Below are 15,692 nucleotides of genomic sequence, written 5' to 3' on the forward strand. Positions count from 1 at the left end.
GAATTCTCTCGCAGACTTTTTCTCATCCTAATATAAGCAGTATGTCTTAACATTACTAACAAATGAGAATCTTTAGGAAAATAAGTAAAAAATTAAAATTCTATTCAAATTGATGATTTACAGGCAAGATCAAAGCAGAAGCCTGAAGCAAACTGCTAGGATAGCTGTTTTGTGTATAGATAAGGAGGAAAAATGTCTGAAAGTGAAAGGCAGAATGAGTATTTCTACTAAAAGGCAGACAATTGAAAACATGAGAAATTTAGTTCTCATTCTTCTAAGGGTTTTGTTGCTGGGTACAGGATCCACTGCAATTCTTAAAACCAAACAAAATTACCAAAGCGCAACACAGCTTGGTTTGGCATAAAATAACCCGTTCGTGTCCAGTCTCTACTGACTACCCATTAAAAAAATGAAACGGAACAAAACCCCTAAACTCAAAGAACCAAACAATCCACTACCAAAAGACCCTAAACAACAGTAAACAAAATACCCCCTCCTCACGAAACCAAACCCACAGAAAAATCTCCCACCCAGCCACTGTTCCCTCAATGTTATTATTCTAATAAATACAAAACCCTAAGATTTCTTTTTTCCCATAAGTGGCCTGTTAGCAACCAGTGGAAGTGAACTGAATTTTACATTTAAAGAGTTTTCACAATCATAGCCCTGACTCCCCACTGGAAAGCACACTACAATACTTCAGCGCCACCAAGCAGAATGAGCACCAGATGGAAGACTTGTTTCCCATAGCTGCTGTTTCCAGTGTAATCCAATTATTAAATTAAGTAATACCAAAGCTGTAATTTTACTTTTTTTCCTTGGCTTCTCTTTTATGCATGTGAGTAGTCCCGCACATTGCACCCAGCTCCCCCTTCCCGCTCCACCTAGTTCTGTGTTCAGCTTCTGGGTGGACAAGAGGCACTGGGGCTTCCCGATTCACAGCAACTCCTGTATGGATGAGACAACTCCCTTTGTAGGTTCATATCCCAACAGACCAGACCCATGACCACTCATCTGGTGCCTCTGTTGTAGTTCAAGCTATGCAGATCACTTGGTCCTCAGCTTGCAGACCTCGAATGGCTCTGGGGCAGTATGCTGCATAGGAACTTTCGAGGAATTTCTCTTTGAAATCCCTTTCATTCTGACTTATCTGTTAGAAATTGGTTAAGTTTCAAAATAACTTAAATCCTGAGACACGTGCAAGACAGGTTGATTACAAACACATATGAGAAAAGGAGGCTAAAACTGAAAAAAAAAATATCGATAAATGGGAAAATTACTAAGATAGCCAGTGATATGCCAGAAATAATGTGGCATGTACTCAGAAGCTTCAACATTTTTTTCCTCTATATTTATCAAACCAATAAAAAGATATATTATGTTCCCACAGATCCTGTTTTATTCTCCTCTGAGGTTATCATGGTTCAACTGCAGCTAAGGTCACTGAATACAGTATCAGTGTCATTTGTAGGAAATGGTAAATAAGACGGGGGCAACCGAACACTCAGTGAAGTGTGAAAAGGCTAGGGCTGTGAAGTAAACCTTAATATAACCATAGACTAATTTAGATTGGAAAAGAACCTTAAGATCATTGAGTCCAACCGTTAAACTAACTGCTATAGTAATCAATAATACCACCCCCCTAAGTCACTCACAGTTGATTTTGGAATTAAGTTGAATTTCCTGATGAATGGGCAAATTCAGTTTTCATGTATCACTTGTGAAGGTAACACTGCCCTAACTGTCTGGTTACACAAGGGCTGTTTTCTTTCAACCAGAAAGGCCACTTTTTTCTTTTATTTTTTTCCTTAATGGAAGACTGAAGGCCAAGTAATTTTCAACAGCTCTGGTGTTCTTGCCAGAGTTTATGGCAATGGGATAACTGAGCAGTCAATGGTTCTCACAGCAATTTGCAAGTCTTAACTGCAGCAATGTTAAAAACATGCAAAAGCAGTAACTGATTTTGAAAAAACACTGAGTTGATTTTATGCTTGTTAAACAGCACTCTGGTAATTACCTTGATCATCAACATCTTAAAATAGTAAAAATTAATTTTGCACTTAAATTGCTTACATAAAATATAGATGATTTATGTTAATGCTCTAAAATTGTGAAAAACACGGAATATTTGACCTTCAGACTCCCATCTCCCCCCTTTGCCTGAAGACTTACTGCCAATGACTCATCTGTTGGCAATGGTTTATTCTTAGCAATTACAGACTTAACATGAATGTTTAAATACCATCAAAAACATAATGATATTTTAGAGTACATTAATGCAACGTTGGTCCAATCTGTGAAATTCGGAACAGTCACAAGTGAATAGTGGATGAAAACTTACTTTTACTTTCTGCCTCAATGTCAAACAGGGAGTAACGCTGGGCTGTGGTTTTACTTTATACAGAGCCCCAGGGAAAGGGTCTGTGCTCAAGGCCAGTTACTAGCAGGCTATATCCTTTAAAATCCAGGATCTTTTTAAAAAAGTCAAAAAAAAACCCAACAAAACCAAAACCGACAGAACAAGACAACCCTGTCTCTTCATTACTTTGGGTTACATACCTTTTTGTGAAAAGAGAAGATACTCTGTCCCAGAGAACGAGACAGACATTCCACAAAAACATCCTTTAGCACTCTTTTGTCTTATCTCTTCCTCATTTTCTTCTCCCCATGCTTGTGCAAAACCACTGCACCAGCAGTTTCTTTTGCTCTCTTCACTAAGGAAGTGTTTTTTGACTTGCCTCTCATTCTTGTGACTCACAAAATTCTGGCTTAAGGGTTTTTTTGAAACCTCAACTCAGGGATCATTCAGATTGGCTACTACTCTGCTTGTTCTACTTAGTTTGCTCCTCAAGTGATATACTCTGGTATGTTTCAATCAGTAACATTCTGATTTCAAACAAAACAGATCAGTCTCAGGACTCTAGATTAAATCCACAGCTGAGCTGAACTTAAACTGCCTTGGCTTTCAGTTTCCATTGATAATTCCAGATTATAGTTTTATGTTACGTTTTGCACCAGAAGGGTACAAGAGAGCTCTACCCTCTCCTTCCCATTCACGCACTCCTGCTTATCTACCTTGCATTGGATCTAGCAACTGGACAATCTCAAGTTGACTTGGTTTAGACTTCTTATCCACTTCAAGTCTGCAAATGGAAATAAAAAATCACTTGATTCAAAGCAGCAGAGGCTGCTGAACAATGCAACTGTAATAGTAAGGTCGAAAATGAGACAACCTTTTAGCAACAACCTGCAGTTAGACTGCTGTGAGGACATTGTGAAACTATGCTTAATGCAACACTCACCCGTAGCTCCCCATGATTACTTCACCACCCTTTTGAAGATCCTCACTCTGCTCCATGGAAGGCTATTTTTGTTGCTGCTATTTGTTTTCTTAAGTGACTTAATCACATTGCACGTAATAGAAGCAATGGAATCATAATTTTGCACTACAAAAGATTAATTTCTTTCTGTTTTTAAAATAACTTCTTTTGTGTTTTCCCCATTCATCGTTGGCATACCAGAAACTGAAAGTGACCTTTCGGTTTTGAAAAGTTGTGAAGATCAAACACAGTAAATTATTCAGATTGAAACAAGTATTTAAATAGATATTATGAGGATTCAGTGACAGAATTATGTATTTCATGGCACAGCAGGAAAAGGTTCTTTATTTCTTGATCTATTTCTTCTACCAAAGATTAAAATAGAGAAGTTCCTTCCACTAATTGATTACAAGTTTACTATTGCCTTGTAAATTTACTCTTTTGTAACCCTGACTTCTTCAAAGCCAAACCCAAAATGTACTTCTCCAGCACTTGTTTTATTCCCTAACATAGCCAGTACTAAATCAGTGCCAAAGTACAAGAAAACAGGATCAAACTTGCACGTAAGTCTTTCCCCAATGCAAGCGATCCATCTCTACCTTCCCTTGCTCTCTTTTGTCTTTTATTGCACTGAATCTTTTCTACTCTATGCAATATCCTCTAACCACAAATTCTAACTACACCTTCTCTGAGTGAAAGCTCAGACTCTGGATGAAGAGAAGGAAGCCTTATGAGAGAAGTGCTTCCAATTACTACAAACAATGAAAGCAAAAAAGTGGAGAGTGTCACCCTACTCTTTAAAATCTAGGACAATGCGATTCTGATAACCTCATAAATATGACTTCCAAGAAACAATCTGCTAGGAGAAGGATGTCAATTTAAAAAAATCTAGTTTCAGGAGGGATTAATAAGCAGAAATACATTTATAAATTACAAATAATTACAAATGACAAAATTCTTAGCCCTGCAGGTATATTTCCCACCATAAGAAACTCTGTTAAAGAACGCTTCCTTTTTCCAAGATACACATATCTAAATTTAGAGGTCAGGAAGGAAGGAACATGGGGATAGAGTAAGAAATGCAAGGAGCAAAAAAGAAAGGGGCAAGCATGTTGAATGGAAGGAGATAAAATGTCAGATTACAATTGGAGACATAAAAAAGCAGTAAAAAAGTTTAAAAGAGTACAGGAGAAACAAAGTATTGTATTAACACAAACCATTTCTAACTGATTAGCCAAAAATTGTTGCCTTAGAAGCTGACTCTCAAACCGGGAAATAAAAGAAAGATTAACTACTAGAAAAGTAGAAATTACACAAAAAAATTGATATGCAAACATTATTTTGAATAAAAGCTTTCTATTTTAAATAATCTTTAAGAACTTCCTGTTTATGATAGGACAGCTAGAGGAGGAAAAAAAATATCAAGAAATCCAAGCTGCTAATTCTTCTTTTATTTGTCCTCCAACTTTCCCCAGTCTCCCCCAAAGATGTACTATTTTAACAAGAATCCTACACCAAACACTTGATCTACTGGAGTATCAGTATCCATCTATAATTTTGCTGGGCTTTTCTGAGTATTTCTAGCTCTTAACACACTTGTATTTCTGAAGCAGGTATTATTTGCTATATGCTCATGCATTCCAAGATGCGACACAACTTGTAACGAACATTAATTCAGTTTGAAAGCTCTTAGACCTACCTTTAAACTAGACTCATAGTCTGTGTTCACTTTGAACATAAGCCCAAGCCGCAAATGAATTTCCTTGGCTCGACAAAAGCTGGGATCAACATAAAGCGCCTCCTGAAATGCTTTAATTGCCCTGAAAGAAAAACACAGATTAGAAAATGATTCCTTTTTATGGAACTATTACTTCATAATGAATATTATTTATAAGACTAGCAGAAAGTGGATCAGAAAGCACTGTTACAGAAGAACACATCAGAATAATGGTTTACATGCGATGTTTTTGGCGCATGGCTTTTGATTCTTCACAGACTGCGTAATTTGTACTCCAGATATCCTGGTATGTTTGAAAGTCTAATCTTCCCTATTAATTTAGACAAACTAATTTGCTGCATGAAATACAGTAACATATCTACTATTTCAAAAAGCGTGACTCAGGAATTAGTAACAAAATTAGTGCAACTTTAGAACACTACAATGATTGTTCATGTCACAACCAACTTTCGATTGCCAGTAAGTGCAGACCACCAAGAGCAGCAGCATAACAGAAGTCCTAAGGAGAGATTACACACATCTCTTCCCACTTCACCAACCTGCTCTGTTTTCCATTTTGTCCTCACTTTCTCAGCACCAGCGACACATACAGATTCAACCTACTGCTCCACTACTTTCCAGTCACTCCGTTACTTTCCAGTCAGTCAATTACCTCCAGGAAAACACAGACATGAAGGCCTGCCACCTCCTCCCACTCTAACTTGCTTTTCATATTCCTATGATAGGTGAACATGGCACTGATTCTACTTCCTTGACTTTAAATCCTCCTCACACATGCCCCTGTTCCTGACGTCACTGTACCAGATAAAACAACTGTATCTCGGAGCAAAGACAATTTACTTCTGAACAGGACTGCTCTGCCTCTCAGGCCAACTGCATAAAACTAGGACAGCTGAAAAGCAACTGAAAAGTAATAGATACAAATTCACAGAGGAACTGAGAAAGAAGCTAGGATTTATTGTATCACCTGGCCTGAAATCCAGACAGCTTGAAACAAAGTACCTTAAATACATCACTGCTTGTACAATCACAAAACCCACAAACACTCAACTTAGGGTAGATTCAAGCATCTATGCCAGGGAACACAGTCCCACTTGCTGCCCTAGGCAAGCCCAGAGACTGACGCTGATCAGGCAGATGATAGACAAACCTCCAGGGAGAACTGTACCCACTGTGAAGCAGCACAGAGACACTGGACAAGAGTTAACCACAGTGCCTAAAATGACACAACGTTTAGGCACATCGATTCGTTCCTACTCTCCTAGTGCAGTATTATTTACAAGGACAAAAGGTTAGCAGCTGCAATGGGAAAATCAACAAATACTTTTCATAGACATTTTTTAATTCACAAAACACATAAAAAATACCATTTTTTAATCCATCAACAAAAGCACTTCTACTCTAAAACTCTTACAGGCTGTTTTCTCATTCCTAATGGTAAAGCAAACCGAAGGCACAGAACTTCCTCTATAGACAATTCAACAAAAATATACCTGAAGCATTATCTGACCCGTACAAATAGTACTTAAGAGCAGGTGAGATTGAGAAAAATATGACATTTGTATTGCGAAACTGAAGCTTTCCCTATACAATCTTTCAGAAAGGCTTTCCTTACCTTGGACCCTACTTTTCTGCTTACATAAGGAAAATGAGCAAGAGAAGTGCAAAAGAGACAAACTTGCGCCAGCTAAGCAGTCTCGCACATCTCATCTGAACTTCCCTGCAATAGCATGGGTGGTGATGAATCACACACCTCAGTATCTACACCAAAATCATAACAAACAAGGATACAGATCTCTTAACAGTATGCTCACCATCATCTACAAGAACACTACTGAAACTGGAAGGTCGAACAGTGGACTGATCAATAACATCAGCACTTATTTTAATCTATGCTTTTGTTATGCTGAACTATAGATTTTATTATCCTGTATTTGCATTCCTTGCCTTAACTCTAATATGATACTTGGTATGTAAGCCACTGGTATTTAAAATCCATTATTTGCATCTTGTTTAAAGACAGTATCCTAATTTCTAAAAAGGCAGAAAAATGGTGTCTGTGATACATATCAAAGAGAAGACAAAAATCAGGAATAAAGACATTGCACTCCTATACCACCTGGGGTATTTCCCTTCTATCAAGTGTCAGCTGCAGAATCACTGAAACATGGATTTCTAAAAAAGATTAAAAGAAACTATAAGAGACAAAAATATTTTTGCAATCTCTTCTTTACTGAACAGGGAATATTATTTATTGCCAGAGCCGAACAGAGTTAAACAAATCTGCAAGTATAACAACTTTTAAGGACTGCTCAGAAATTTAGTTTGAATGCATACTGTCATTCATTCAAAAGAACAAGAATGTTGCCTACCCCAGGCTTTCAGAGAAGCACAGCACTCAAACTCCAGTACAGTTATAATCAGTGGACAACATGAAAGACCGTGTGCCATTCAGCACAGTACCTGGCAGTCACAGACAGTCCTTGTGAGGTTCATATACGGTTTATTTCTGTGCAGACAACACGGCAACACCATTCACCCTAGTCTAGGCTGCTCATGGAGTCAGATTCAACATTAGCAGGCTTTGAGATAACATTTTAATCCAACACAACTTTCCAATGACAACAAGCCCAATTATGTGCAAGGAGGAAGAAAATCTGTAGGATGAGACATCAGTCTTTCACACAAAAAACTTTCACAGGAAGTAAATGGCATGCTCTTCAACCCATTCTGATGGATGCTTTGAAAAATACATCAAAACAACTAAGTCAAAACAAAACTCTCTGTACCATTTGAGTTCAAGTTACCATACTAACAGCTACATAACATTCTAGCTGTACATTTCAGTTATATTAGATCACTCTTAAACTGGTGGGTTTGGGAGCCAAGGCAGAAATGCTTTAAAAGCACAATTTCCTTGAAAGGTCAGACAATTCAAAGGAGTGTGGTCAGAGAGCACTGATTGCTCCCATCCAGTGCACTGATTTAGCAACAAAATGGACTGGCGGTGGTGGAGAGTGTGGTGAAAGACTCTCCACTTAGAAATTTTCCTTCAGATTCTAATACATGATGGATTTACATGTAAGAAAGAATCCATATTCACTCAGAATGTTAGGGTACTCCTGGGTCAGTGTCTTGCTTGCATCTTAAATTCTGTATCCTCAGATGCCATAATAAAAACTAAAAGATAATTCTGAAAGGTATCATAAATTTAGACTTCAATGAAGCATAATTATATCAGTAATTTAAGGGGAAAATGCAAGAATACACCAGATACTCCCCAAAGCAGCTTTTCTAACTAAAAATCAGTATTTTTTCGTCTCCATTTAAAATACTGGCCTGCATCTTACTTGACTCTAGTGCTAATTCTATATTGATTATGCAATTTGCAGTTATTCCAGTACGACAATCACTGACAGTAACAAATACAAATTACTTCCACTACTTCTGTGAAAAAGGACACCACCAAAATTCCACAAATGAAGTGACTGGAAAGGCAGTATTTTCAGTATTTCTAGCAGTAGTAGGTGCTCGTGTCTAATTTGGTAACTACAGCCTCATTTTAAACAGTCAGTAAAATTCATAGAATAAACCACTCGAAAAGACACTTACTTATTAAAGTCTCACAGAAAGACAAGCAATTCTATAATGTAACTGAATTAATACTGACCTAATTTTGCCTATGGGGAACACTTAAAAGTAGCAATGCATCGAACATTACAAGACACATCAAGAACACAGACTACAGTAAGAACTTTATTTGAACTTATTTATAAGAACTTAAAACAGTAAGTTTTATTTTCGGGCTGTCTGCTTCCCAGTGCCATGGCCAAAGCTCCAGATTCAGTCTCTTCCTACACCAATAGCAAGACATGTGCAATATCACTGACATCCCTTTCAGTTGTTAAGTGCTCAACAGCATCCAATGCAGATGGCTTTGGGCTTGCCACAGGCGGGTACAACACAGAAAAAAGTGGACATGAGAAATGCAAAGTAGGAGCAAGAGTTGTAAAGGTAAATGAGCTGCAAAGGTAAATGAGAGAACGTGGCTCAGAGTAAGTATCTGCAGTCCTTCCTGGCCCATCTGTTTGCCTAAGTTGGGCCTTCTGGACACAGCAGAGGTCACTTGATCTTTGCTCTGAAACATCACTAATCTCGTTTCTGTCCTCTGCCCAAGGCTACATACAGAAAGATGGGGTCTAGAGGATTCAAAGCATCCAAGTTACTCAGATGTTTTCCATCAAAGCTCTTCTGTGGTTTTACCAAAACTGGAAGAGCAGATATAACCTAACAGCTTGATGATCTGGCACATATGAAGCAGCATTTGGATTAAGAGGTTAACGGCTTCCTTCAGAGATAATGGCACACAGCCTTCCTCAAGTAGGTTGTTAAGTCTCCACCACTGATTAATGGGCCTTACTGAACAGACAGAGCTTTTCAATTTTAATCCTACAGCAGACTAAGCATACATTAGTCCAAAGGATAAATCATGGCTGGGAGCTCTCGTACTTCAGAAATAAATGACAGTCGTCTAAATTCAGCAAGAAATGACTTCTGGTTTGTTCACTGAAAGTAACTGGCTGGTAGGAAACAACTTTGGCTGAGTCTTCTAACATTTATTCAGATCAAATACAAGTTTTCTCCAAGAATGTGGAGCATTTCAACTAACAGACAGAAAGGCTATCTAATAATCAACAAAATAGAGCAGGGCTGGAAAACAGACACTATGGAGGATGGAAAGCACATCTAGGCTTACACTTTACACAGCGCTGCTACAGTAGTTCAGGAAAAATAAAAATGACATGAATCTATCATCTCCAAATCAAGACTTACAGAATCAATACGGCAGCTGCCTTTCCACCCACTTATCTACACAGTAATGGCTACCATTATGAAAGTGAAGAAACCAGCTGAATAATAATAGAAGATTATACTAAACATTTAGTGAACTCTCCTAAGACTTTTATTGGAAGGTTTTACTTGGATGGACTGTGAATAAAATCTGTTCTGAATGAGGCAAAAGAATATAATCAAATAGCATCAGTTTAACTATTTAGAAGTTAACACTCATGCATTTCAACCAAAAAACATGAAAATCAGACTAAATGCATGACTTCAACGTAACATTATTCCAATATATCAGGAGAAACGATGCAGCTTAAGTGAAAGTTTCTTCTTTTTTATCTTCTTTCAACTTTCTGATCACCTACTCTAAGCTTCACGTCATTTCATGACTGCACTAATGAAAATGGACAAATTTAGACGTGAAACTCAATCATAATTTGAGCATAAACAAAATGTACATATACAGCAATAGTTAAGACAGCACAATTTTAGTCTTTAGATACAACTCCTCTGTCCATAGGGCTGCAACAGATGAATGGTGAAATATTTTGTGAAGTCTTTAAACATTTATCTAGAACAGCAGCTGAGAGTAAGCATTTTCCAGTATTATCGAATATTATGCCTTTTCATCAATCCAAGAAATGGTCTGATAAACCTACACCTAAGCTCCACATGAACCTGCCTGAGCAGACAGGCTGGACTAGATGACCTTCAGTGGTCCCTTCCAGTCTCAACCATTCTCTGATTCTGTGATACAATCACAGAAACATGAGACAACAAAAGAGAAATATAATTGCTTCCTCATTCATGGTTAATTACAATTAGTATGTGTTGCCTATATTTACATTTCTATTTTATATACCTAAAAAATACACATATAGATACAGCCACCTGAAACCCGAGAAATACTTGACAAAGAAGCATCTACACAGGATGTGTCTAAATTCTACCCTCCTCACAAAGGTAACTACAAACACCAGCTGAAAGGACTCTGACAGAACAGGGAAAGATGCACCAATACGAATGTGTACCTGGAAGATCACAAGTTACTGGTAAGCAAGCTGGTTTTCTACTTGCAAATTATATCCCTCCTGGGCTTTTCCTTTGCAGGTGTTTCTAAAGGAGGAACTCCACATACTGCTAATTCCCAGAGCCATGACACTGCTGGGTGAACCCCTAGAGCCTTTCACGCAAACTACAACCACTGGACTATTTCATCAAACGCCGCACAACCTCCGCAATGGCAGAAACTACTGATATACCTGGAAGTGTGCAGAGCAGACACTGCATTTGATGAGTGGCTGCTGTCTATTTGATGGGTGAGGCATTCCACACAAGGGAAGGAAGTCCCCAATAGGCTGCTAGCATTCCTACATACCCCACTAGCCGCTCGCCAACTACTCTGTATGGAAGAGCCCAGTTGCTTGGATCTTTCAACCAATGACACAAACAGCTTGAGAACCATCTGAAGGATCTGGTCCTGCTTGTGAGGGGTGGACAAATCTGACTGTGTTACTAACAGCTTGCCCCTAAATAAAAAAGACCATGTACTGATAGAGGAAGCAAACAAGGGCAAAGAATGGACCTTGACAGCACAGAACTCTCCCACTTCACAGGCAAACGGCAAATACCATAAAACAATACTTTCCTGGGTAGATGAGTAAGGCATACAATACTGAAGGCTGGCACATAAGAATAGTGAAAAAAAGTTTACATTCCACTGTAGACAACTGTATATTAAAAGCTATTTAAGCAGCTCCTTTATGATGTTGGGATGACTGTAAGAAGAGCAAAACTTCATTTTCTGAAAAAGATGAAGGAGGATGATAGCCAAAGAGAGTGAGAAATAGACCAGGCTCCTCCAGCTCAAATAAATGGTCCAATGTGATTTGCAGTAAGAAGACCTCTCAGGTGACAAGAAGTTTGTATGTTTTCCTGTAGGTACTTGGAAAAGAATGCTCCTGCCTCAGTGAAGCCTTCAAAGGACTTCTAGAAGAAAAGAAAGTCTCAGGTGTCTGGAGGCCTGCACGCTGACGGAAGAGATGAGATGCAGTACCACAGAAAACAACTGAGGGCTGCCTTTTGCTGTCTGCTTTTGGCCTTGGGAGGGTTGTGGAATTCAGCAGCAGCAGGCATGGGAGGTGGAGAGCCTGCTCAGTGCTTATATGCTGCAGATGAAGGTACACTCTGCCAACAGGGGTTGTATATGCTTCTTCCCTCTTGCCTATTAAATGTCTTTACCTGATTAAAGTAAGAATAATAAGAGTACAACTGCCTTCTTGATGTCAAGCTCCAATTTTGATTCATAATTCAAGAGGGTAGAAAAGCTTTTTGGACTGAACTCCCATGTCCCTCTTTCAAGGAGTCAAAATTATGCTAACAGGAGAAATCCTAGCATACAGAAGAGCCACAAAGCAGGAGTGCAGAAAGACTGGGGTGGCTGTGAGGTGACTTTAAAGGAGCCCGAAACAGAGATGGTGGTTCTAGATATGGTTTGATATTGAAGAGATGAATGACAGTGCTTCTGTTTTGGCAAGGATGGCTGCAAAAGGGTCAGAAAGTTCCAGTTAGAAGACAACAAATTTTCTGCAGGCAGTGTGCATCTTTATGCATGATAGGGGTGAGGAAAAGGGTCTCTTGCATTAGTTTTTGGCTTTTTTCAGGATTTTCTTCTGCAAAATGTAATGCTGAAGGACTGAGGTTTACAAAACACAACTTCTACAGCTGCTAAGGATCTGGACTAAGGAGCCTCAGGGTATGCTAAATGGGGTGATATGGGTGACTGATCTCAGCCTCCTGGAAGGTATTTCAAACAGGGTGTCCAGCAATTTGCAAGATACCAGTCACTGAAAACACAGCAGGCTGGCCTTGGGGCACCACAGCTCTACCCTGGGATACAAAGATGGCATTAGAGCCAGTTTCAGGACACAGCTGCAGATCTTGAACTCCAGGTTTTTATCCTGGTGGGACTCAAGTGTATATGAACAGACAACAGACAAATCAGGCTCAGAATCCTTACTGAAGTAAAAAAAATAAATAACTGGCATCTAAGCCACTACACTTGGATGCAAGTACTGCACAGAAATGAAGGGCAGCCTTTGATAAACCACTGAAATGCTTTAAGTGTTCCATCTAAAGGACAACTAAGGAGGCTCTAGATTTATTAAACTTATGTGAGTATATCAGCTATCTCTATTCTACTGGTATTATACCATGCTTGAGAAAGAGGGAAACCACTGGGAAAACCAGCAAACCGCTCCTCAGTACTTAATGGTAAATGGTGTAAAAAGAACAGTGTCAAAATTTAAGATCTGTAGGACCTGTTTTACCAGACTTCATTTGATTTATGGAGTTGATCCCTTATGGTGTATCTCACTACAATAACTGCATGAAATAGCACTGGTCTGATCACACTATCGTGGCATTTGTATATACACTGAGAACTTTCAGTTTCCGAATAGGCATACAAAATCATAACATAAAATGATGTATCAGTCAAGATTTGTACTTAAGATAACACTTAATAATACTGCTTTAGTATATAGAGAAGTGTAAAATACCGAGTTACAGTGAATTGCGTATGTGTCTTGGAGCCAATCCAACACCTCAATTTTATTTCCAGCTTTTGATTTACGAAAGCTGGAAAACTTAAAAAATAATGTAAAAGAACAAAACTTTTAAACCTGACCTTATTCCCACTTGCTTTTTTATTATCCCTTTTTATATGAGACATGCAAAAAGCTTGAACACTTCCTTATTCCTTTCCTTTTAGGAGAACTTTGTACATGCCTCTCATTAAAATTTATGAATATCTGAAGTGGTGTGGATGAAAAAATACATTCATGGGTGAAGCATGAGTGAAGCACAGTAACTTGAACTACCTTAAATGGTTCTCCCATACCTGCTTGAAATATACAGATTTGTGTACTCTGTTAATAAATAAATAGATGGAATAGCTTCTGCAGGAAATAAGACAGTTTGACTAGCATTTCACTCTGAAAGAAGCAGGATTCTTCTTGCAATCTGCAAGAGAGTCCTGTAGATGGTTAATATCTACAAAGAAGAATATATCTACTGTAAATTACTTGCTATCACTTCCAAGTTTATTATGATTTTTTCACACATAAACACCCACAACCACACATCCCACTCCTCTCGACCTCAAGAAAACACAGTAAAGGGCAGGGAGCATCAAAGGGATTGGAAAAAAAAAAAAGAAACCCAAACAAACAACAACAAAGGAAGTGGAAGATTTTATCTGCATTAGATCTTCTTCTCTAAAAACTCTCCCAATACCCTAATGATACACAGCTTTCTTAGTACCAAACTATACCAAACTTTGTTGTATGAATGAAACTGCAAGTATTATGATTCTACATACCTTGAACATAAAATTTTACATGCATTTAAGACAATGTAAATTAAGGCATCGATTTATACTCATGTTCTCAACAAGCTTACTTAAAGCCATGGAAGAAAAAATTACATTCATTCAAAGGACTGATTTATTAGTATTCAGGCCTCACAATCACCCAAGTTTGCTGCTCCATCCACTGGAAGATGCTAATAGCACAAACTGCTGTTTGCAAAAGCTGATGTTGAACAGGTGGTCTTTCAAAAACTCAACTACTCTAAATCTAACTACTCTGTCTTATTCAATTTTATCTTACAGTTTTCTACTATTTTCACAGTGCAAGTTGTAACAAGATACCCCTTGTAAGAAGAACTGGCACACAAAATACTCTTCATAAGAACCAGAACATTCTGACACTTAGTGAAATCCAACCAAGACTGATCGCAATCTTAAAATAGTGGATTCCCAGGCATGCTGAAAACTTTTCTGTTTTTCTCTTGTTAATTAGAATGCAATGTACGATACATGGCATTCATTTCATCACTGTTGTTAAGTTGCAAGATCAGAAAAGAAGTCCAGGTTCTGAGCACATGATATAACCAACTTATCTTCATTTGAAGAATAAAACCTTATTTATAGCCCAAGGAAAGCACAAATCTTTTGTCTTACAGATACACAGAAATAAGGGGGGGGAGGGATGCAGGTAGGAGGTGGGGGAAATACCACTTTATTATTCCAAACCATCAGTCGGTAGTCACTTACTGCTCCTTAACTGCAGTACGCTTAGTACAGTAAGATGATAAACTTTCTAGCAATGACCAGGTAGTAAAGTCACACTTACTAAAAGTTTCCATGCTGAGTGTAAAAAAGCGCTGACCTAAATAATGAACCTTTCTAACTCTCTTCCAATGACACTAACTACATTTCTATAAGAATAAATGCCAGTGAAAGTCTGAGGACCTTTCAACAGAACCCAAGCAATATAATCTATTACATTCATCATTCTTCTGTCACCACCAATAAAACAAAACCAAAACCCAAACTGAAAATCAACCCTCTCCTCCATATCCAACAGCAGCCCCTCCCTTTCAGTCCCCAAAGCCCTGCCAGAATTTCCAACTCTTAGTTTTTATGTCAGTTTTAAATATTCTGATTCAAGTCTGAATGTACTGCTTCTCACGTCCAAAACTTTTACATTATATGGCTATGTAGCAATTGCTGAATGCGAAGCTAAATGAAAACAAGCCCACTTTGCCACTTCAATCTTTTTGTAAGCAGGCTTTGAAACAAACACAGGCTACAGGCTATCAATAATAACAATTCACAAAAACCTGCTGAGTCACACTGCTCCACCCCCCTGGCTGAATGGTATCACTAGGAGCTAAAATTCTCCTCTGGTAACTGCTTTCTTTTTCAAGCAACTGCTGTGGTTGGC

General features: G+C 38.3%; 1 protein-coding gene across 17 annotated transcripts in view; it reads right to left on the minus strand.

Moving 5' to 3' along the window:
• KDM6A (lysine demethylase 6A) overlaps positions 1–15,692 on the minus strand; it is a 158,176-nt gene that overhangs the window by 67,248 nt on the left and 75,236 nt on the right. For all 17 annotated transcript variants that reach the window (XR_009726379.1, XR_009726378.1, XM_061359307.1 and 14 more), the window contains exon 6: positions 5,020–5,140. Coding sequence is in view for 15 of the 17 variants with exons in the window: in XM_061359307.1 (XP_061215291.1) it covers positions 5,020–5,140 (121 nt within the window). In the remaining 2 variants the exon portion in view is untranslated. The remainder of the gene's footprint in view (positions 1–5,019; positions 5,141–15,692) is intronic.

Source organism: Neopsephotus bourkii, unplaced genomic scaffold (assembly GCF_033783945.1).
Source record: "Neopsephotus bourkii isolate Nb327-2 ecotype Australia unplaced genomic scaffold, CSIRO-AGI_Nbou_v1 NB_962, whole genome shotgun sequence".
NCBI lineage: Eukaryota > Metazoa > Chordata > Aves > Psittaciformes > Psittacidae > Neopsephotus > Neopsephotus bourkii.